Source organism: Mchenga conophoros, linkage group LG7 (genome assembly GCF_057382185.1).
Source record: "Mchenga conophoros isolate Kocher_MC1m ecotype Shallow Benthic linkage group LG7, M_conophoros_male_GT1.1, whole genome shotgun sequence".
Taxonomy (NCBI): Eukaryota; Metazoa; Chordata; class Actinopteri; order Cichliformes; family Cichlidae; genus Mchenga; species Mchenga conophoros.
In genome coordinates, this window is record NC_140532.1 from 53,183,530 (window position 1) to 53,207,193 (window position 23,664).

At 39.3% G+C, this 23,664-nt stretch overlaps 2 protein-coding genes across 3 annotated transcripts; one reads left to right on the plus strand and one right to left on the minus strand.

Moving 5' to 3' along the window:
* Positions 1 to 5,188: 5,188 nt before the first annotated feature.
* ankra2 (ankyrin repeat, family A (RFXANK-like), 2) lies at positions 5,189 to 10,706 on the plus strand. The gene is made up of 8 exons (XM_085280119.1): positions 5,189 to 5,952; positions 6,047 to 6,205; positions 6,307 to 6,372; positions 7,452 to 7,549; positions 7,660 to 7,785; positions 7,877 to 7,943; positions 8,077 to 8,157; positions 9,096 to 10,706. Exons 1-8 carry the CDS (start codon positions 5,652 to 5,654, stop codon positions 9,149 to 9,151), a joined length of 954 nt encoding a protein of 317 aa, XP_085136245.1. The 5' UTR covers positions 5,189 to 5,651; the 3' UTR covers positions 9,152 to 10,706.
* A 1,555-nt stretch (positions 10,707 to 12,261) lies between these two features.
* btf3 (basic transcription factor 3) lies at positions 12,262 to 17,835 on the minus strand. 2 transcript variants are annotated; one of them, XM_085280120.1, is made up of 6 exons: positions 17,751 to 17,835; positions 16,031 to 16,099; positions 15,583 to 15,696; positions 15,266 to 15,467; positions 13,692 to 13,745; positions 12,262 to 12,777 (listed from the first exon to the last, which is right to left on the minus strand). In XM_085280120.1, exons 2-6 carry the CDS (start codon positions 16,097 to 16,099, stop codon positions 12,731 to 12,733), a joined length of 486 nt encoding a protein of 161 aa, XP_085136246.1. In that variant the 5' UTR covers positions 17,751 to 17,835; the 3' UTR covers positions 12,262 to 12,730. The 2 variants fall into 2 exon arrangements, with proteins under 2 accessions (XP_085136246.1, XP_085136247.1); XM_085280121.1 differs by having other exon boundaries at positions 17,688 to 17,774.
* Positions 17,836 to 23,664: the final 5,829 nt, after the last annotated feature.

Here is a 23,664-nt window from a genome sequence, read left to right on the forward strand (position 1 = left end):
CATTTTTATTCTACTACACTTCTTCCACACTTTAATTATTATTAACCTTAGAAAAAAATTGCTCCACTTTATCAGCCCCAATGTTAAAATGCACCTTACACATTAATACAACATCAACATGCCACATCACTATTCTTTGAACTTCTTCTTGAGTTGGATAGTTGTAGAGTGTACGTCCTTGGTAGGGATAATGGATCTTTTAAATACCAGGCAGGCTGTTACAGTAAAGTCCAGAAATTTACTGACAACTGTTTTGGATACATTAACTACATTTTTTTGTTGTACTTTTACTTTGTATTTGTAATACAGTCTCTCACTGAGTATTTTAGCACTTTGGTGTGTGGCTACTTTTGGCATTAGCTAACATGGTAATAAATATAGTATAAATACACACACGATGAGTGTGTTTCACAGAATTCTAATGTATTATTAATATTATAAGCTAGACTGCATGTATGAATGGTCATGACCTTACACTGATAAATTCCATGTTGTTGCCAATAGCCAACTTCAGACAACATGGCCAATATCAGCTGAAACAAATCTTATATACTGATGTATCCTCATCAATCAAGGCTAGCTTTCAGTTCAGTTCAGTTTAATTTCATTTATGTAGTGCCAAATCACAACCACAAACCCCATTTATATTGTAAGGTAAAGATCCTACAATAATAGAGAGGAAACTTCAGCAATCAGATGACCTCCTATAAGTAAGCACTTGGCAACAATGGGAAGGAAAACCTCCTTTCCACTGTTGCCAAGGAAGAAACCAGGAAGAAAACTCGAGCAAAACTAGGCTCAATGCAAAGTGATGTATAAACATACTGACAGTGAAAAAAGGTGAATAAAGAAGAAATACGTGGGAAACCCAAGTAAGCTAGATCTATTGCAGCATTACTAAGGGAGGGTTTAGGGTCACCTGATCCGGCCCTAACTATATGCTTTATCAAAAAGGAAAGTTTTATGCCAAATCTTAAAAGTAGAGATGTGCCTGTCTCCCAAATCCAAACTGGGAGCTGGTTCCACAGAAGAGGGGCCTGAAAGCTGAAGGCTCTGCCTCCCATTCTTCTTTTAAATACTCTAAAACCACAAGTAAGCTCACAGGCTGAGTGCTCTACAGAGGTGATGTGCTACTTTGAGGTCTTTACGATAACATGAGGCCTGATTATTCAAGACTTTTTACATCGGCAGGTGCATGAGGGAAAAGTACAAATGAAAGGGCCTTTCTGGACTTTGAGATGATTCTTCTTCTTTTTAGTATTTTAGCATGAACTATTGACTCAATAAACGTGGCTGTACAGCTGTTTTATGTAGTGACATCAGGTGTATCAAGCATAACTCACATTTAATATGTAAGCTGATTGGTGATTTTTGCACAATCTACTTTAGGAGTTATTTTTTCTTTTTTATGAAAATGAACTCAAGTGGAGTTAATTGCACACTGATAGCAGAAGGACAGAGCTGTCTCAAAATAGTGCTTAATTTGTGTGGGACTCTATACTTACTTTTTAACTGGCTCGGGGGAAAAAAAGACCTCTTTCATTTTCAGCTGGATTCTCATCTTAGTTGCACACAGAGGAGGGCAATTTATCCTGACATTTTACATTAATAAGAAACACAAAAAGAAGACAACTTTCCCACAATTCCTGCTCCCTGGTCACTCATAAACCCTGTTCCCCCACTAACTAATAATGAGCAGCAGATGAACTAAAACGATGGTCCAGCTTTCACACAGTTGGCAATATCAGTTAATTTCACCCTGTCCACCAAAAAGTGCTGTCTTGCTTAATTGGGTGATCAAAGGATTATAGAAAGCTTGAAAGAAGAACAAAGCCTCCCTCAAGTTCAAGCTCCGATTTCAGAATTCATAAGACTATGGTGCCATCTGCTGGTGTAACCAAGAAGTGACTAAAATAAACAACACTTGTGCAGGAGGCTTTTCCATACCACATTCCACTTGCATCCTCGGTAATGTCATACACTAAATTCCAAAGTAGTTAAGGTGCAGTAATCTGCTGTATTTTCTGCATGCAATTCCTGTTTCCTGTAGATGGCGAGAGCGGTACACAAAAAGACACACTGAGGTTCACTGAGTCACATTTAACAAGGCACAGCTTCCTCAGTGCAACTGACCTGGAAGGGGTTTTTTTTTCCATCAAGACCCCCTGGTGTTGTTGGAGCAGCTTCATGGACATCCCAGGACCCTTGACCTCCTCATTAGAAGCTTGAAAAAACAAAAACAACAGAACAAAAAGGCCTCGGGAGAAGCATCGCCATCACTTTTTTACTTCAAAACAACAGGAAACAAAGGCGCTAATATTTGAGATACAAAAGCACTTTCCTAAAACAATTAAAACAACAAAACAAGAAGAGTTTCTGTCCCAGCGCAGCTGCCATCGCACTGTTTCAATGAAGCCTTTTTTTCCCCAGCTGAAAAGACATTTCAGTTACAGTCCAATAAAAACAGATTTTGAATCATAACTTCAATCTCCAAATCCTCCTCTGATTTCTTAAATATGTAAAGCATTTCAAAAAATCATCCAGGGGTTTCAAAGGCAATAATTCAAATAACTGTATTTGTTTTCTCTCACAGAATTTGTAACGTCTGTGTCTTTGCAGTTTAACACGGTGATAGATTACCAAGTTTAACTCAAACACTGCATAATCATGAGTGAGGAATTAGCCATCAACCAGCAGTAAACATTGCTCACAGAAGCATTAGAGGAAGCCTGCTGGCATGGATACCAGGCAGTTAGTCTGATTTTTTTTAAAGAAATTATACAGTAAAAACACTATTAAACCTTCTATTTAGGACTGCAGGGATAAATACTGCAGGGACTTAAATACTGTTTATCCTCCAAAGCCTAATCACACCATTAAGAAATCTCTACTTTGCAAAACAAACAGAGAAAGTCAAAGAACACAAACGCTTTCAGAACATCGACAGCAAGCAGGGAAGCGAGATATGGAAATACACAGATTGTGAAACAAACAACATAACACGAGAAAGGGGGGACGGGGGGGGAAGGATCATTCCACATTTATTTCTGAATAAAAGGATTTCACTGAGGAAATAGTTGTCACGGCCTTTAAATCTGATTATTGTGTTGTAAGGTTGACCTTGCCATGAAAATAACCACAATTGGCAGGACGTTTGAATTCCCTGTCATTAGTGTGGCAAACTGTTTAAAAGGAATAAGTAAACAAGCTCAAATTCTTCAGCTTTTGTAGCTTTTCTCACATAAGCCCCTACTTAATTATATAATTTGAATATTATTTAGAACACGCGTCCACACAAGGTGGGATTCATTTCTCTCAGACTTTAGCTTGAACCAAAGACATATGCAAACTAAGCATTTTATTAGGTGCACCTTGCTAGTACTGGGTTGGATCCCCTTCTGCCTTTAGAACTGATTTAATTTTCATGGCATAGAGTCAAAAAAGTGCTGGAACCATTCCTCAGAGAATTTGGTCCATATTAACATGACATCAGCACACATGTTGCTGCAGATTTGTGGGCTGCACATCCACGACACCAATCTTCCATTTCAACACATCCCAAAGGTGCTGTACTGTGTGCTAAGAGGTGCTGACTGTGGAAGCCGTCTGAGTACAGTGAACTCAGTGGTGTATTTAAAGACCAAATTTGAGATGATCTGAGTTTTGGGATTTTGCGTGTTATTCTGATGGCAGCAGGCATCAGCAGATGGGTTACACTGTCTTTATAAATGGGCTGAGATGTTCAGCAACAATACTCAGGTAGGCTGTGGTGTTTAAATGATGCTCAAGTGTGCCAAGAAAATATCCCCCGACACCATTACTCCATCACCATCAGCAGCCTGAACCGTTGCTCCAAGGCAGGATGAATGCGATCCATACTCTTTTATGCCAAATTCTGACCCTACCCTCCAAAATTCACAGAATGACATCGAGACTCATCAGATGAGGCAGCACTTTTTCAATTTTCTGTTGTTCAATTTTGATGAGCCTGTGCAAATTGTTGTCATGGTATTGGGGGATTTGACCCAGTGGTTCAGAGTTTTTGGACTTTCTAGTGTTTATTTGAATATTCTGTTCTGATTCCTGGTTTGTTTAATGTTTATATTTCAGGTATTCATGTATGTTTCATGTATTCTTGGTGTACTTGCTCTAGCTTGCACCTCCTAGTGACTTTAAAGTGTAAAGTAGCTGTCTCCGCTTCCCTTAACTGCCCTTCTGCACATATACAGTGAGTGCCCCCCATTGTCCTGTGTCAGACCATGTGTTTCTGTTCCTGTCTCTCTTGCCCCTAGTGGTTTTCAGCATGAGTGTGTTTCCTAGTGGTTATACTGTAGTTTTCAGTTTCCCCTTTTTGGATTTATGTTTCACTTTTTGGATTATGGCCACTTTGCTCTTTTGTGAACAGAAAAGGGGCTCACTTTTTGTTTTATTCTGGCTACCTCCACACGAGTGCATGTGGGTCCTTTTCTCTACGTCCAGTCTCTATAATCCACAGGCTGTGACAACTGCAGCCTTTGATTCCTGGTCTTAGCTGATAGGAGCAGTGCCAATTGTGGTCTTGTGACCATCTGCTTCAGTGTTTGTGTTCAATGTATGTTTTTCTGCATACATTTGTTCTAACAAGTGGTTGTTTGAGTGGCTGTTGTCTACAGCTCAAAGCAATCTGGCCATTCTCCTCTGACCTCTAGGATCAAGATGGCATTTCTGCCCAGAAACCTGCTGTACACTGGATATTTTGTTTGAGTGAACAGGATAGACGGTGAATATATTTGAAGCATTAGATAAATAACCTTTTTTTTTCAGACTTCACTAAATGATTTTGTGAACTTGGAAAACCAAATAAAACCAAATAAAACAAAAATATAGAGGAAATATCCTCACTTTTAATATATGATAGTTTGTTAAATAAACTCAAACATTCAACATAAATTCAAACATTAAAAAGGAAAATAAGAAAATTCACTCTGTAAACTAACTAAAACTAAACTGAGTTAAAAAAAAATTTTTAAATGAAATAAAAAGAAAAAATAAATAGAAGATACAAAACTATGGTAACTTTGCTTCAAACTGTAACAGACCGTCGATTAAATGGCCTACCATTAAATAACAGCTTTGGTATTTTGTTTGTGTGATGTAGTTTCCGGTCGGAACTTACTAGGGGGAGTTTAAAAGATGATGCACCGACATTTAAAAGACGTCCAATTGCGCATGTGCAAATCTATCAAAACACCGACAAAAGAGCGACGCTTGCATGGAATTTATCTAGAAAAAATGTCTAAAAATGCTTATGGACTTAGATTAATTGATTTTATAAAATAAATATTTCTTTCTTGATAGTTACGGTTAATTTGTATGAAGGTTAGCAATCCGTTCTCCATACACAGCGTACCGGGCCGAAGGTTACATTAACAGTAGCTAGCATGCTAAGTACTGGTTAACCACCATCTGTTGTTTGCTAGTTAATATGTTTCACACGCTGTTGTTTGCAAGGCTTTTCTGTGTCCCTTTAGTACGCAGGCGAGGATAAATGAAAATGACTCTGACGCAGAGTGCTGATTTCCATCGATTTTTAGCATAAATTTCCTCCGTGTTTCAAGCGTGCATAGTACACCGTTTAACCTCAGTGTGAAAGCTCAGTGAGTGATCCGGGGATGGACAACGTTACGGTGTCAGCGTCAGATGGGACCGCAGAGTGCCCTCTGGTCTCCGAGGACATGGAGGGGATCTGTGTAATGCCTGACTTGAGTGCCATAAAGACTGAGCAGTCGGTGGGTGCAAGCCCAGACGACACAAACACCCAAAATGTCGCTATGGGCATCAAATTCATCTTACCCAACCGCTTCGACATGAATGTTTGCTCAAGATTTGTAAAGTCGCTCAATGAGGAGGACAGTAAGAACATCCAGGATCAGGTGAACTCTGATCTGGAGGTGGCTTCCGTTTTGTTTAAAGGTAAGAAAAAAGCAAAACCCTGTTTCTTCGTCTTAGATTAACTTGTGATTGTGTCGAATACACGATACTAATAAACGTGTTTTACTTCTGTCAGCCGAGTGCAACATCCAAACCTCACCTTCCCCGGGTATACAAGTGCGTCATGTTTACACACCATCCACCACCAAACATTTCTCGCCGATCAAACAGTCCACCACTCTCACCAATAAACATCGAGGCAATGAGGTGTCTTCCACACCTCTTTTGGTGCACTGTAAGTACCATCATTTCTTTCAACTTCAGTTTCTTTCGTTGTTTTTATGTGAGCGGAATTGTTAAAATGTAATTGTTACACATGCATTTGTTTCCTTTCAGCTTTATCTATTCATCAGCTGGCAGCCCAAGGGGAGATGGTGTTTTTGGCCAGCAGGATTGAACAAGGTAGGCTGTCAAAGGATTACAGTTTTTGTTGTCATGGAGTGCAAGCCATCCAAAATTAGTTAAATGAAAAATTGCACCACGGTAACAACCAAAAACATCACTGTCATACATGCACCGTTAAGCATGCATAAATTATATACCAATGAAGTTCAACACTTTAAAATAGAAACATAAATTAATATAAATGATTCCACATTTTTACAGACTAGGTCTACTTTCAATCTTCTATAATGTTTAGTTCGCAGAGGTGTGAACTGTATATGAACCAACCATATGAACAAACTTCTTCCATTTTCCTTTAACAATGTTATTCTTTCCAGACTGATACATTCTGAAAGTTCCTTTATCCCATGTTTCATAGAAGGAGCATCCATACTCTTCCAGCATAGTGCTTTTGTGTTTGTCAGAAGCCCACTGGGTAAATTCCCAGCAGGCACAGTTTAACATTTAGAGGGATGTAGAAGTTGAACACCTCTGACAGACAGTTGATGACATCTTTCCAGATTTTATGAATGTTTGGGTATTCCCATGAAAAGTGAAGAATGATTCCTTTTTCATTTAAACATGTTTAGGTTTAACAGAAGTTATAAGTCCACATCAGCTACTTGTATTGAAGATGCTTTATTTATATTTATGCCTTTAGACAAGCCTCATTCCAGTTTGTTTCATATATGTCCTGTTATCTGCTGCTTCTCGGGGCATTTAACTTGTTCGCTGCTGAGACTTTAAAAGTAGATATTAGTAGGTTATAGCAAATAGAAACTCGACCTTTTTCTTCCAAATCTCCAAAAGAGACTAATTCTATTTTTCATTGCTGTTGGATAAGCGTGTATTTTTTTTTTTAACTGTAAATGTTTAAAGATTCTGCTTTTTTAGAATTTTTAAATCCTTCTTTCTCAGACATTGAATTCACCTTCACATAAAAGAGAAAAACAACAGTTCTTCATCAGTTTACCAGCAGATATTGAATCTTAATAATTACTTGTGTATGCAAAATATAAAGTTTAAAAATGTAATTAGAACAGTAGATGGAGATTAAATACAGTGTTGTGTTTTATTTTCCATATTTATTTTAACAGAGACTGTAATCAATCTCCAAGATGAGGAGGGCTTCACCCCGCTGATGTGGGCAGCTGCACACGGACAAATCGCTGTGGTGGAGTTTCTGCTCCAAAATGTACGGAATATTCATTGAAAACTTTTTATTCTGTTTATATGTTTATTATATCCGAGCAAGACTTCTTCACTTACTGTCTGTTTGTCATCCTGTGACACTTTTCGCTGTAGGGTGCTGACCCTAACCTCCTAGCCAAAGGGAGAGAGAGTGCATTGTCCTTGGCTTGCAGTAAGGGATACACAGATATTGTGAAGATGCTCATTGACTGTGGAGTCGATGTCAATGAATATGACTGGGTATGTTATTATAAAAAAGTTAGTTTAAAGTAGCGCCTCCGCTCAGTTTGTGATCTTGGTATTAAATGTTATTATCTCTGTGGGTTTTTAGAATGGAGGAGCCCCTCTGCTGTACGCTGTCCATGGCAACCATGTGCGCTGTGTTGAAATCTTGTTAGGTGAGCAGAAATCTTTGACTTGCAGGAACATCTGTGTTCATATTTGTTAAAGGGTAAGCAAAGCAGTTGTGTTGAGTTCTAACAGAAAATGATGTACAGTGATTGAAATTTTGTATGTTTGCATGTCTTTCAGAGAGCGGTGCTGATCCTACCATAGAGTCAGATTCGGGTTTCAATGCAATGGACATGGCTGTAGCCATGGGCCACCGAAATGGTATGTGAGGAAAAAGAGCAAAACACAGCTGAGAAACATGCTGGAACAGTCTCAGTAATCAAGTTGTCTCTGGAGTAACCCTGACTGTATTCTAATATGTATTAACTTTAGAGTTTGCTGCACAAACCCCAGAACTATACTTTTATTTATAAAAAATGAGAGAGAGAGTGTGTGTTTCTTTAAAGGAATAAACAACCAGACACTGTTATGACTTCATTTCATTTTACCTGTTCAGCTAATATCTTTAGAGAGAGTAGGGTTTGGACATGCAGAGGGGAGGTAGTGGATCAATTGAACAAAGGATGTTTAATATAGAGCAGCCAGGCAGGAGGAAAAGAGGAAGACCACAGAGAAGATTCATGGATGTAGTGGAGGAGGCCATCTTCCATTCACCGCATGTGCTGGAACTGGTCAGCACAGCGCTGTTGTTCCATATCTGCCACATAGTTTGTGGTGGATTTTTTCTGAGGGGGATGCTTGAAATATATACAGGCATATTCCCTCTGTAAAAATCTGACACCTTATGGGTTGAGGACAGCGAAATTAGATTTGAGATTTCTTTTTTTTCCTATAATGAATCATTCGGTCATGGCATGAACTTACCAAAAAAAAAATTAGATTTTGTCCTGCTGCCAAAGCCTAAAATTAGTAATTGTCCTGGCGTTTGTCCTGTAAAACTTGATTTGAGTCGATAAGAATTTGTTGACAGTGCTGCTGTTTCCAAAAAAGTAAAAGTCTGCTAAGATAAACACAAAGTCGCCTTTTCCTGCCAGATCCACACTTTCTCCTTTCTCAGAGTGAAGAATGGTCACATGGAAATGTGAATATTGTTCTTAATTTTCACTTTTAATGCTTATAAACTATCGCAGTAATCAGGATTTGTTTCCACAAAGCCCACAGTTCAGTTAAATGACCTCAGTGTATGTTTCTCTGTTTAGTTCAACAGGTGATGGAGGCACACTTGCTAAAGTTATTGATGGGGATCAGAGAGTGAACTGCTGCACTTGAGGGAGAACAAATACTGAAGAGATGCTGCTGTGCACTGGATAATCATGTAGCATGGCCAGTCTGTCAGCCTGCAGGAGTATTTTGTTCCCTTAAGAGATATTTCATAAGCTTCATATTATTCATGATGCAAGTGAAGGTTTGTGGTGTGTGAAACATCAGTTTTAACCCTCTTAAAAGCTGTTAAGCTCTGCACTTTCTTCCTTTTTTCAACATTGACTGTGGAGTTGCATATCCAATCACTATACACTGACTGGTTGTCAAAGAGCATGCTGAGTTCTTCAGTACAGCCCACCACGCACTCCCCTCCACCTGTAGTATGTTGCCAAATGAGCAGTGCAGACTGGAATTGACTTTGCTCTAAAGTTGCAAAGAGCTTACTTTTTACGTTGTTGTAATTTAATACCTTTTGCCCATCTTTGTGTTCTAAGACTAACCTATTATCTTCTATTACATTATTTTATTGTAATATTTTCACGTTCGCACTCTCTGAACTCGGGATATTTCTGAGGCACGAGATTTTATGACTCTGTCAAGCTGTTTGTGGTCCGTTTACTGAAGATCTTTGTGTTTCATGTATTGAATTTATTTATTTTAATAATTTAAACTGTTATGTCAGTTTGTTTCTTTGTGTAGTGATACAAAATGTTCAGATGTGTTGTGAATTTTAAAAGACCTCACACAAAAATGCTGTGGTGCTGTTTGTATGAAAATAGTAATACTGTTTATTATAGATATTTATCTGATGTGCAAGAGTCAATGAAGTTAAGCAGTTTAACTTAAATGTCAAACTTTTGAAAGTACAACCAACAGCATCACATTCTGTGATTCTGTGAAGCTTTTCTTTTTATATTGTTCATAAGATGGGAAGAAAAGCCTGTGTTGAACAATTTTACCCTGAAAAGCACTAGAAAATTTGAGTTTCATGCTTCAGTGGCCATAATGCTCTGAAAAAAAACAAGCAAATAAAATGTAATGGGGGGAAAAATAAAAACATACTCATTACAAATGAAAGGTACAGTCGTGAAAATAGGTTTTAACAGGACTTTGTGGAGTCTTGTGAAAAACAGAACACCCCATGTTCAGAAGCTTGTAGATCCACTGTTTGCAACAATAACGTGAGGTGCTTGTTTTCTGTATCACTGTATTCTTACATCACTGTGGAGGAATTTTGGCCCACTCTTCTTTTAGTAGTTCTCTTTTACTTCAGTTATTGGGATTTGCAGGCATTCGTTTATGAATGGTTCTTTTAAGCTCCTGCCACAGCGTTTCAGTCAGATTGAGGTCTGGATGTGACTGAGCCATTGTAACCGGAGGGGGGGGGATTTGCTGGGATGCCCCCTCCCTGGATCATTTTAACGCACACCTTAATGGCTGGTAAAATTGTTATTTTGCCAAGTTTAATTAATTTGACACATTGTTTCATTTAGCTGCTGTTTCTTTGTATCCAAAATGCTGTATTTCCAAAATTGCTCATGCAGATTGCAGCATCAGCTACTCACAAAACTGGAAAATGGCTTTTTAAAAATAAAATTGTGAAATCAGCATTGCCTCTCTGACCTAAGTTTTAGCTAAAAGAGTCCTTGAAGCAAATCTTGACTCTTCAGCAGCCATCTTCAAAGGCCGTCGGTCTTTTATTTAAAGCATTGTCTAAATTATCTTTAACCATCTTTGTTGTTGTGGCATTTCAAAACAGTTTTCTATTCAACATGCTTTGTGCTTAGCCTGAACTCTCTTAGGGGAGCTTCTGTTTTTTTAAGTAATCTTCAGAAATAGTTCTCCAGCTTCTTGAAAGGCACCCAAAGCTCCTTGGATGTTTTGCTGATGATCCCAGACTGCTGACCCCTGTTGCGGTCTGGACTTTGGGGAGGCCTATCCATGATTATGACCGTGTTTCCAGATGTGTTCTTTATGGTGAAATCAAAATCCCAATCTCCTCCGTATATAGTGATCATGTTTAAGTATGGCTTGTCAAGTCAACCTTCCATACTGACCATGTCTGATGAGGCATCAGTGAAAAGTAGATGGATGACACAAAGGACCAGATGCATATCTCTGATCTTGTATTGGGACTGGATACTGCTCATGTGTTAAGCATGCCATTTCTTTTGTCCTCCACTTGTCCAGATTCCCTGATTCCTTTAGGGGCACACTACACTTCATCCAAGGTCTCTGGGAATCATAGTGATGCTGGAAAAATACAATTTTCTGTCTGTTAAATTGTTATTTTTGGCATTTTCCATAGAGACAACTAAACAAATGGAGGGGGAAAAGTGTTTGCAACAGGCTGCTAGTAAAGTACTTAAAAACAGTGCGCTACACTGTTTTGTCACTCAACCAAAATTAAAGTATGGTTCCTTAGAAGCAAAATATAATGATTCAAGACTTTTTCATATTTTTGTCATCATAGATAATTCTGTAGTTGTTATAACTGTATTCTAATATACACTTACGGTCACACTCACCCTCTCCATTTTCTTGACCATAAAGTAAAACTGAGGGATTGACAGCCATGGTTACTCGCCCAGCAAAAACATGCCTCTTACCCTCATTTTCATAAGTGTAAATTGTGGAACATACTAAAGTTTACTGAATACTTTACCTCCCTGTTACTATCTGCAGACAAAGAATGTCTGCAACTGCCCTGACCTTACAGGAACTAAACGATGTTACAAGTTCAACCTGCAGTTCATGGTTTCTCACCAAATCTACAGAAGAGCATCTTCTTGATGCATTCTCAATCATCCAGGTAAGTAAATCTCCAAAAGTTGAATCTGTTCATCTGGACGTAGCGTTTTGTGGGAGAAATGTTTCGTCACTCATCCAAGTGACTTCTTCAGTCTCAGCTGACTGCAGGTTTCCCCAATCTTATAAACAGTACATTTGCATAATGACTGAAACCAGCCCAGTGAAGGAACAATGGGCTGGGAGGTCAGTTCCTTAATCATAATTATGCAAATTCTCATGACCATTGATCAACAACCACTGATCAAAGACCACGAGTACCATTCACAGAGAGTTTGGGAATGGCTACAGAAGAGCAGTTGCAGTGTTTCAATTGTAGAACTGTACTTGACCAAGAACACAAAAAACAAAAACTGAATTTTTAGCTATTTATTGACAGTAGCAAAGGTTTATTCCAGATATGGTGTTTTTAGGGAGGCCACAGATTCAGGGGGTCAGTAACATGGAGGAAACAGAAGGACAACGTGAGCCTTTAACACCACATTTTTACAAACACTCTCTCACTCTGACCACACAGCACAAGCATTAAGGAAGTCTGGTGGCAAAGAGGAGGTGACACACGGAAATACTGCTACTCGAGATTTAATACAGAGTACTATTCTAAAAAAAAGTTACTCAAAAATAATTCACTTAAGAGTATGCAAGTACTTTCAGGTGTTGCACATGTTACAGAATGCTCACAAGCCAAAAAGAATTTGACGTGTTTTTCCATCTTGTCAGGTACTTTAACTGTTACATTTTCCACCCCTTGAAAAAGGACATTACAACATCTTGTGCCCCACATGGTCCTGTCAAGTTTCAACACTCTGGAGTCCCAGCCCCTCTAGTTGGCCTCATCTTTGGATGCTTCATCGAAATTCTCCACCAGATCTGAAACAAAAGATTAGACATTAAATTGATTGATTGGGGAAGAAAGTAAATGCGTATCCCATCTGCACAAGTGACTCAAAGGTGCTGGAGAACAATTCAGGAAGTGTGTGTTTATGTGAAACAGGATACTTGGTGTAATGCAATTCTTTGCTCATCTCTCCCACTCCTACACACAGACGGCAATGTGCTCGACATATGAGGCCCTTATAACTACTGAAAGCAGCTGTAAAAATGACAGCAAAGGGCATCAAAAAGTTGGCTCCAATTACCCCGTGAAATGTGAGAAACCCACCTATCCAACTCAAAGCTCAGAGGGTCGGGGGTTCAAATGGAAACAATTCAAAAGGTCTGAGCAAACATGTTCCTTCAGTGAGAGAACAAAAAGAAATCCTTAACTCCAAAAACAATGTGATGGCAATGGATGTTAACCCCTGAGCCATCGGGCTTCAACTGCTGAGTACATATGTAATCGTTTGTTACGTTAGTGAGAGAAAAAAAAAAAAGCTGAGATTATTGTAATGGCAACCTCATGTGCTCGGTCCATTTTCTTCACAAAGAAAAGCAAACTGAATCTTACAATCCTATAAACAAAGAACATGAGATTCAAACAAAACCCAGCACTGCACCATTGTCAAAAGTAACTGATGAGTCCCCTTCACATGACCCCTTTTTATGAGCCAGAAAGAAAAGCAAACCCACCATGATTTTTTTCTTTTTTTAGCTAACAGAAAAAAGAAGAAAAATCCCGCAGCAATAAATGACAAGTGTAAAGCAGGATTTCCAAACAGAACCGCAAAAAAATCTGTAATGTGAGGCAAACAGATTTTTCTCGAGAAATGTCGGGATGGTCTTTGATTCTGAGTGGTGGAGCAAACTGCTCAGACACTTTGATTCAACATATGAAAATTGCTCACCTGGAACATCATCTTCTTCTTCTACTGCAGCAATTGGCGCTTTTCCATCTGCAGCTGTAAGAAGAGAACAGATCTGTGAGAAGCCTTAGAGTAGCCACAAACTAAACCAAAGCCTTTTTCAGACACAGCTGGCTTCATCACTCCATCACACTGATGGCATTCTTCATGGCTTCACTGAGACTTTACCAGGACACGGACCAAACTATCCACCGTGCTAGTTCAATATGGTACAAGCAAAATATAACGCATGAGGCCGTGGGTTTTCTCTCTTGCAGATTACATTTTAAAAGTTACTTAAACAGAGCACTGCTGCTTCACAGCAAGAAGGTTCTAAATTTGAATCCACCATCTGGCCGGGGTTGTTCTATGTGGAGCTCTGTGTGTTCTCTCCAGGTACTCTGGCTTCCTCCCACAGTCCAAAGACATGAAATTATTTGGGTTAGATTATTGGATGAGTTTAATTTGCCCATAGGTGTGAATTTGAATGAGAACAGTTGTCTGTCTCTCCGTTAGCCCTGTGATAAGAGTATCAACCCGCCTAGGGTCTTCCCTGCCTCTCGCCCTATAACAGCTGGGATGGCCTCCAGCCCCCCGCGTAACCCTGATAAGGATAAGCGGAAGAGAATGGATGGATGAATTTAATTAGATGCAGTGAATCAATCCCACAGCTGTAACAGCTCATCAGTCTGAAGTACACATGTACTTGTAGTTGCATGTAGTTACCCTGATCTATCCTGTCTTCATGTTCTATGATATTACAAATAAATTAAATTACTGTTGTTGTGCAATATGTAAATATAAGGAAATCTCAATTGACTAATGGATGGATTGCGTTGCCGTCTGCTGCAGCAGGTTTAAAAAAAAAAAAAAAAAAAAAAAAAAAAAATCATACAGGACTTCTAGGAGCAGCTAGCAGCAACAAAAAAAGCTTCGCCTGCTGTGGAAACTCTGTCAAAACACAGATTAAAAACATTCACAGCTAGTCTTCTTATTCTGTTGTCACTGATGTGGTCTTCACTGCAGTCAGATTTTAGAACTATTGCATTTTCACTCTGCAACAGACCTGAAACTGCAGTACAAGCTGCAGGAGAGACGTGAACCTGTAATCTCAGATATGCATTCAGACTTTAGTTTGCTAAGTATTGTTGTATTTAATTTGATGGGAGGTATGTTTTATTTGGTATACTGGTGTCACCAGATGTAAGTGGTGGTGTTAAAAACTGTAAATTATTGTTCTGGGGTTAAAGTACAGTACCATCAGATCTAACCACACTGTATGATTGACAGCTTACAAGCAGTCAGACGTTGACGACTGACTCAGCGTCTGACTGCTAGTAAGGATTCTTCCTCTATTTCTTTGATTTACTGTAGGTTGGCTGACAGTTTCTATGCATTAGAAACGTTGACTCTTACAAAAAAATAGCTGTGCAAGCAGACATGAAGCTGATACCATAAAATGTGTCAGATTAACAGAAACAAGTGGATATCTGAAAACCGCTAAAAGTCTGACTAAACATGCTCAGAGTATAAAGTGTGGTCAACCACACGCTACATTATAACTTGAGGCTACCGACCTTGCTTGGGCAGAGCCTCGGCGAGTCTCCTGAGGCTCGTCAAGCTGTCTGCTCCCAGCTGGTTCAAGATGCCTGGCAGCATCTCAGTCAGCTGTTTGGTCTCAGCGTGGCCGGTGATGGTGAAGGTGTTGGCTGCGAGGGAGGCCTGCACTTTGGGATTGTTGAAATGGATGACTGTTCCTTGATTTGTAAACATGTTGACCTGGAACCGATCAAAACAGATTTCCCATTCTTAGTGATAAAAATGACAATCTGTACTGGTGCATGTAAGAAAAATCACAAGCAAAGGAATAACTCAAGAGTGATTTATGCCCCACCTCCTCAATGCCGGAGATGTTGTTCACACCGAGTTTCTTTAAGGAGAACTGTAGCTTCTTGTCATCTGCGGTTGCTGTTCTGTGGACCACCTTCTTCTTTCTGCGAGCTGTTCCCTGAATGTGGGCATTCGCACAAACATGTTTCTTAGTCAACATAACCTGAGTGATGTTTTATGCTCAAATGAGGGAGGATGTTTTTATTCTATTTATATACTGTACGCAACGCTGCCTAAAATTACTGCTGCCATGCAACAAAACTATAGATCAAACTGTTGGTTGTCATAGAAACTAACTATAGAAAATTCAGCTGCTTGAGCTCAGGTTTCATGTCCCTAGATTCACATTTAAAGGGAAAAAAAGACAGCAGCAGATTTACACTCAGAAAATGCTTTGCAATAAAAAATCTACCCATTTTCATGTAATGCCAGATTCACTTTGCGTGCATTACCTTTCCACCGATGCGGACTTGTGCTTGTAACTTTGCAAGTTTTTCTTGATTCATTATTGCTTCTTTCATCTGAAAGGCAGGAAAGTTGCATATTATTATGTCAGTATGTAAATGTAATTATCTGAAAACTAAGTAAGCAAAACAAGTTAATCCACCCCAAAGGAGGCACCAAAATAAAGTGCAACATGCAGATAAGAAAGCAGCACCCTGAGTCAGCAGTGCAGTTAAAATGACACCTTTATACTCATCTACACCAGTAAAAAGATTAATAATGGTTTGCCCCATTATTAAGGCAGAGCGTTATCTGGCTGGACACCGACTTGAAACATTTTTGTCTTAACATTTGACCAGATTTAATAAAAGCCAGCTGGCAAAATACAGTCACTTCCCAGTCTGCTGTTTAGAAATTAACTCTAGCTAGTGCAGTCACTGACTGGCTCACACAGACTGTATTTTTGGTCCTTCCATGTGTTGATCAGAGGCCGTCTTACCTACATGACAAAAGCTAACCAAGCACTTACAACAGGGGTGTGGAACTCCAGGCCTTGAGGGCCGGTGTCCTGGAGGTTTTAGATGCGTCCATGATCCAAAACAGCTGATCTAAACGGCCAAATTACCTCCTCAACATGTCTTAAGGTTCTACACAGGCCTGGTAATGAACTAATTCAGGTGTGTTGACCCAGAGTGATATATAAAACCTCCAGGACAGCGAGGCCTGGAGTTTGACAACCCTGACTTACAAACTCCTGTGTATGTGACCACGTGAATTACAGGAGGTCAAACACACACACAGTGGTGTTATTCTAAATAATCTACAAAACAAAATATTTGGTTTGTATTTGTTCTTATTTTTCATTTAATAAGGCCACTCTGGCATTTCCAGCTATTTTCTCTGTTTTGTTTGTTTTTTGTATGCCTTTGTAAACTTAAATGTTTAATAAACCGAGCTGCGTACACGCATCCATTTGTGTTTAAAAAGCACAAATTTGCGTATTAAGAAACTGTCATATTAAATACGGGTTCTGTTGATTACGTTCACACCTGCTGATGGCCTCTAATTAACCACGTGACCATAACTTCGTTTTTTTCCCCCCCACTATACAATTTGGCTAATGACTCACAAAAAAAAAAAAAAACATACTGTGCCGCGAAAATTCACAACAACAATGCTGGGCAAGATATCCCTGTGAGGAAATTAGATGAAAACAAACAAACAAACAAAAGTAAGGCGGGTGTGGCTGTGGTAATGGGCGGTAAAATAAGATATTAAAAACAGCAAGCAGACATTTTAAAAAGCCAGAAAGGAGCCGTGAGCGTCACAGCAAGCGCTGCTCGCTTCACAGGTTAATTAGCAAACGCCTTTTCCCTGTAGTGTGAACTACCGAAGGTAGACCAATATTAAGTTATTGTTGCTCAAATAAATTGAGGCGAAAGCACCACCGCTAACAGCAGGTCTGGTTTAGCTGATGAACACTGAACCGAAATGAGGTGTGGTTTAGCTTTTGTGCCAGAACTTGCAGGCTAACTTCTGCTAGCTTCTAAGCTAACTGGGGAAATTATCGGCCTGTCAGTCACAGCCTCTCACAACCCCGTCAGTACGGTTAGCTTCACACCGCGGCAGATTTCAGCCATCTAGTCAGAAAAGGCTTTCGTTTACCTCTTGCCGTCAGATCAGTGGAAAAAAGAGGAGAGAAGAAGGTATTTAAAGCTCCTGACTGACCTGTAAACTAACAGCAAACACATGCGGGGAGCAAGATGGAAGCGAGAGAGGAGGGAGGAAGTGACGTAGTAGAAGAAGAGCGAACTAGCTCGAGTTGGGTTTCCTGCCCTGAGGTTTGCTTTCCAGGCAACACTTTCGAGATTCTTGCAGATTGCCAACCATGCCTGAAAGTTCTTTATTAGGGTAAATTTAGGGATTTGTTATTTATGAGAGTTTAAGGCCTAAAGCCTCTTAGACAATACAGAATCATTTTGTAACTACACAGGCTATTTTATGCCATAGAAAAGTGGGATAATTTTGATATAATTCCAGGTTTGCAACAAACAAGTCTTCTGGAATAAGGTCCTTTAAAGAGATGCAGCCACACAACACAACATATCAGCACAAACACATTATACAAACTGTCGAGCATGATGGTGGAGGGGTGACTATTTGTTTTTGGGTTTTTTTCCAACTACAGGGCTTGGGCACCTTGCAGCAAAGCACACCAGCAAATCTACAGCAGAATGGCTGAGAAAGAAAAGAATTAAGGTGTTGCTATGCTTGAGCCGAAGTCCAAACCCTAACCCAATTGAAATGCTTGTAGGAGGAACCTTAAGAGAGCTGTGCATAAATGAATGCCTGCAAACTTCAATGAACTGAAGCAACGCTGTAATGGAGAGGGGGGCAAAATTCCTTCACAATGATTTGAAAGACTGAGAGTCATTCAGAAAGCAATTACTTCACGTTATTGCTGCTAAAGGTGGTTCTACAAGCTACTGAATAATAGGGTGTGCTTTTATGGGACTCTTTTTCACAGAGTCCCATGAAAACTTTGTTTCATTATCTGCATGTTTAAGAATGACTCTAATTTGAGAAAGATTGAGAGCTCCTTCTATCAACACACATGTCAGTTTTGCTTGCTCTTTCTGCTTATATCTTATTTTTATACCTGCGGATTATATGCAATTATATTTGGTGATCATCACACCATACTGTTTATTTATTGTTGGAAACTTTGGCTAGCTTTTGTTATGGATTTCCTGATGTCTGTCTCTATGCTAGATTACTAATGAATGAAAGTTTATTATTTATTCTGTCATCTCTTAAGTAGTTGCTATGGTAGTTGAACAACTGTATGCACTTGGATTGCAATGAAAATGAGATATCTCAAAGGGGTTTGTACTAATAGATACATTTTTAAACATGACCACAATGTGGCAATGCTTAAAACAAATGAATAGTCCGATTAGACTAACACTATCAGGTAACAAGCATGCCATCCCAACTCAGCTAACTGTGTGAAAGTAATCGGGACTGATTGCTGATTTATAGAGATAGACAGATTATTACACTCTTAAATCTAAACCGACAGTCAGCTTAAATCACCAATTTATTTACCAAGCACTCCAAGGATGTCTTTTAATTGTGCGATGATACACAAAGGCAGAAGCAGAATATGCAAACAGCACAAGGAAAGTCCCCAGCTAACCAGGCAGTTCAAACCCAGCACCTTCTTGCTTTGAGGTGACAGTGCTAACCACTGCACCCCAACCCTGAACAATGTGAAATGGGATAGCCTGTAAAGTGAGCTGATTGCTTGCTGAAGTATGTCTTATAATTAGGTTATTTTCTGTTTTCAGGTCTTTGTAATGAACCGAAAAAGATGAGGGATTATATCCAAATCCTACTTAGAGCCACAAGATTATAATTGGTTTGGGATTAGCTACAACCTCGAAGGTGAAATTCCTCAAAGTGGCTGATGTTTATAAAAGTAACCAAGCCTCAATAGATCTATTCTTAATTATTTAAGTTTAGTTTTTTAATGTTGCAAAAATTTTGGAAAAGTGGTGTATCCTATCCAGCTCATATTCACTTTAATGTATTATAATAGAATATGTGATATATCAGTCAGGCTTTAGAACACAGAAACTATTCAAACTATTTAGTCCTCAGGTTAACCACTGATGTCCTTTTAGCAGATGATAGGGAAAAGGGTGTAATTTTGATTCTTTAAGGCATAAATGCAGCCTTTGACATGGTAGATAAGTCATTCTGAATACCAGGTTGGCATTGAGGATACTGGAGTTAGTTGGTTTATAGAAACAAACTGCTGGCTCACCTTAGGACAACTATTCACCAGCAGCAGCTTACCTGTGGTGTCCCACAAAGTTAATTTCTAGGTCCCCCTCTACAGTGGGGCAAAAAAGTATTTAGTCAGCCACCGATTGTGCAAGTTCCCCCACTTAAAATGATGACAGACGTCAGTAATTTGCACCAGAGGTACACTTCAACTGTGAGAGACAGAATGTGAAAAAAAAATCCATGAATTCACATGGTAGGATTTGTAAAGAATTTATTTGTAAATTAGGGTGGAAAATAAGTATTTGGTCACCTCAAACATGGAAAATCTCTGGCTCTCACAGACCTGTAACGTCTTCTGTAAGAAGCTTTTCTGTCCCCCACTCGTTACCTGTATGAATGGCACCTGTTTGAACTCATCATCTGTATAAAAGACACCTGTCCACAGCCTCAAACAGTCAGACGCCAAACGCCGCCATGGCCAAGACCAAAGAGCTTTCGAAGGACACCAGGAAAAGTATTGTAGACCTGCACCAGACTGGGAAGAGTGAATCTACAAGAGGCAAGCAGCTTGGTGTGAAAAAATCAACTGTGGGAGCAATCATCAGAAAATGGAAGACATACAAGACTCCCTCGATCTGGGGCTCCACGCAAGATCTCATCCCGTGGGGTCAAAATGATCATGAGAACGGTGAGCAAAGATCCCAGAACCACACGGGGGGACCTGGTGAATGACCTGCAGAGAGCTGGGACCAAAGTAACAAAGGTCACCATCAGTAACACACTACAACGGCAGGGAATCAAATCCCGCAGTGCCAGACGTGTTCCGCTGCTGAAGCCAGTGCATGTCCAGGCCCGTCTGAAGTTTGCCAGAGAGCACATGGATGATACAGCAGAGGATTGGGAGAATGTCATGTGGTCAGATGAAACCAAAGTAGAACTTTTTGGTATAAACTCAACTCGTCGTGTTTGGAGGAAGAAGAATACTGAGTTGCATCCCAAGAACACCATACCTACTGTGAAGCATGGGGGTGGAAACATCATGCTATGGGGCTGTTTTTCTGCCAAGGGGACAGGACGACTGATCCGTGTTAAGGACAGAATGAATGGGGCCATGTATGGTGAGATTTTGAGCCAAAACCTCCTTCCATCAGTGAGAACTTTGAAGATGAAACGAGGCTGGGTCTTCCAACATGACAATGATCCAAAACACACCGCCCGGGCAACAAAGGAGTGGCTCCGTAAGAAGCATTTGAAAGTCCTGGAGTGGCCTAGCCAGTCTCCAGACCTCAACCCCATAGAAAATCTGTGGCGGGAGTTGAAAGTCCGTGTTGCTCGGCGACAGCCCCAAAACATCACTGCTCTCGAGAAGATCTGCATGGAGGAATGGGCCAAAATACCAGCTACTGTGTGTGCAAACCTGGTAAAGACCTATAGTAAACGTTTGACCTCTGTTATTGCCAACAAAGGTTATGTTACAAAGTATTGAGTTGTATTTTTGTTATTGACCAAATACTTATTTTCCACCCTGATTTACGAATAAATTCTTTACAAATCCTACCATGTGGATTCATGGATTTTTTTTCACATTCTGTCTCTCACAGTTGAAGTGTACCTCTGGTGCAAATTACTGACCTCTGTCATCATTTTAAGTGGGGGAACTTGCACAATCGGTGGCTGACTAAATACTTTTTTGCCCCACTGTATGTATATGTTTCCACTGGGCAAATTAGACAAAGTCACAACATCTCTTTTCATTGCTGTACAGATGACAGCAGGTGAGTGAAAAGGGCTCGCTGATGTAAGCTGTTGGATGGCACAAATGTTTCTTAACTCAATTTATTTTAACAAAAACACTTAAAGCACATTTGAATGAGTCTCCAAGCTTCATAGCCAAAATGTTGACCCCCCATATGAACCCTTTCACAGTCCAACTGTGAAGCGTAAATCTAAGTCCTGTTTTTGCCAACATGAAGCCTTAGCTCTGCCCAATAAGACAAGGCTCACAGAATCGGTGACTTTATTAAAATCCCTTCCAAAAACACATTCCTAACGACTTTCTTATATGTTTTTCATGTGATGTTGTCTCTTTCAGTCTTCTCGATGTCTGTCATCCTTTACTTGTCTTGCTTGTCATTTCTGTTATTGCTTCATATGCATGGTATTCATTCATATTCACAAATGTCTGCATCGCATTCTATTAATGGTGCTTAGATTGTGTGCCAAAGCTAGTTACTCTTGCTTTCAAAAGAGAACAGTAAGTCAAAGCAAGTCAAGTCAATTGCAAGGAAATATTTATTTGTTTCTGTTATTGTTTCATGCTTATGGTATTCATTAATATTTGTTATTGTTCTTTGTATTTTGTTCTAGTTTCAGCTCAGTTTTATGTCTTTTTTGTTTGGTCTTAATTTGGGGGTTTCTCTTTGAATATATTTATGCTTTCTGTTATTACAAATAGCAAACACTCAAACCAATCAGTTAAAGTTACATATAGTGTGCCACTGGGGAATGTGTCCATATTCATCTAAACATATTCTGCGAAAACAAAGAATGAACAAATTACATTATACACCTGTTTTAAGCCAATTATCGTTATTATTATTATAATACTTCGCACCTTGTTTTGTTTTGTATATTTGTATATCTACTACAACGATCACTGTGTAGTGATCATATACCACTGACGTTTATCATGTATTCTTCAGATGAGTCTACATCTGGTCATTTGTCCTCGTGTAACCATATAAAGTAAAAAGCGTGATTTTGTAACAAGAGTCGCGCTGAAGTGGTCCCAGGACCCGAGAGGGACAGAAAGAGCGAGAGAAAAACCCCACAAACTTGGGAAATTATGCGAACTTCCCGAGACTGAAGAAATCACTTGGATGAGTGATTGAAGGTTTCTCCCACTGAGAACTACGTCCAGATGAACAGAATCAACTTTTTGAGATTTCCTTACCCGGATGATAGGGCATGCATCAAGACATACGCACTGTAACGCTTCCAAAGCCTCAGACGTTGAGATCGATATTTTCCCACTAAGTCTTACAAATGAAGGCACTTAGTCGACTAATTTTCACTAAGTCGACACATTTGGTTTGATGACTGATCAGGAGGGAAAGTCGAACGATTTTGTGTCAGGACTCCACGGAAAGTGTGCGCAAAACCAAAAACATCAGCATAAAATGTCCGCAGTTAATCTTAAAATATGGCAAATGGACTCGACTAAGTATTCTATCAGGTGTCCTCTCAGGGCAAAAACTCTCTCTTGAATTCAATTTATTGAGTGTTTTTATTTTTATTTTTTTAGCTTATTAATTATTTGTCTATGACGGCTCTTAGACATACATTCCGGGCAACACATCATTGCCCTTTTCTGCATGTGATACACATTAATCACATGCTCCACTCAGACGGAGCGTTTTGGTGACATTAGGAGTTTTAATCAGAGCAAGATCGAGGCAGGCAGGGTTGCCTTGAAACAGCTACTGAAAGTGCTTTCTTGGTTGAACTTAAAGACACTTTAGAGGTGCTTTACCACCCATGCATTTTATTATAATAATAATAATAATAATAATAATAATAATAATAAATTATTTATTTATTTATTTATTTATTTATTTATTTATTTATTATTATTATTATTATTATTATTATTATTATTATTTATTATTATTATTTTTTTAATGATAGTGGATGGTTGGATACGACCATTAATGAATCCACTCTTCCGTCTTGACTCTGTTGGGTCACTTACATTCCGAGTACATTACAGAAAAAAGAGGACTCATAAACTCATCACACAAATTAACAACTCGTAGCGTCAAAGGAGTCCAGGAACTTTGCTAATAAAACG

Coding starts and splice junctions, on each gene's coding strand:
- ankra2 (XM_085280119.1), top strand. CDS start 5,652: ATGGACAACGTTACGGTGTCAGCGTCAGATGGGACCGCAGAGTGCCCT. Junction 7,550..7,659: donor TGGAGTTTCTGCTCCAAAAT/GTACGGAATATT, acceptor TTTTCGCTGTAG/GGTGCTGACCCTAACCTCCT. Junction 8,158..9,095: donor AGCCATGGGCCACCGAAATG/GTATGTGAGGAA, acceptor TTCTCTGTTTAG/TTCAACAGGTGATGGAGGCA.
- btf3 (XM_085280120.1), bottom strand. CDS start 16,099: ATGAAAGAAGCAATAATGAATCAAGAAAAACTTGCAAAGTTACAAGCA. Junction 13,746..15,265: donor CGAGGCTCTGCCCAAGCAAG/GTCGGTAGCCTC, acceptor CTCTTCTTACAG/CTGCAGATGGAAAAGCGCCA. Junction 12,778..13,691: donor AGAAGAAGATGATGTTCCAG/GTGAGCAATTTT, acceptor CTTTTGTTTCAG/ATCTGGTGGAGAATTTCGAT.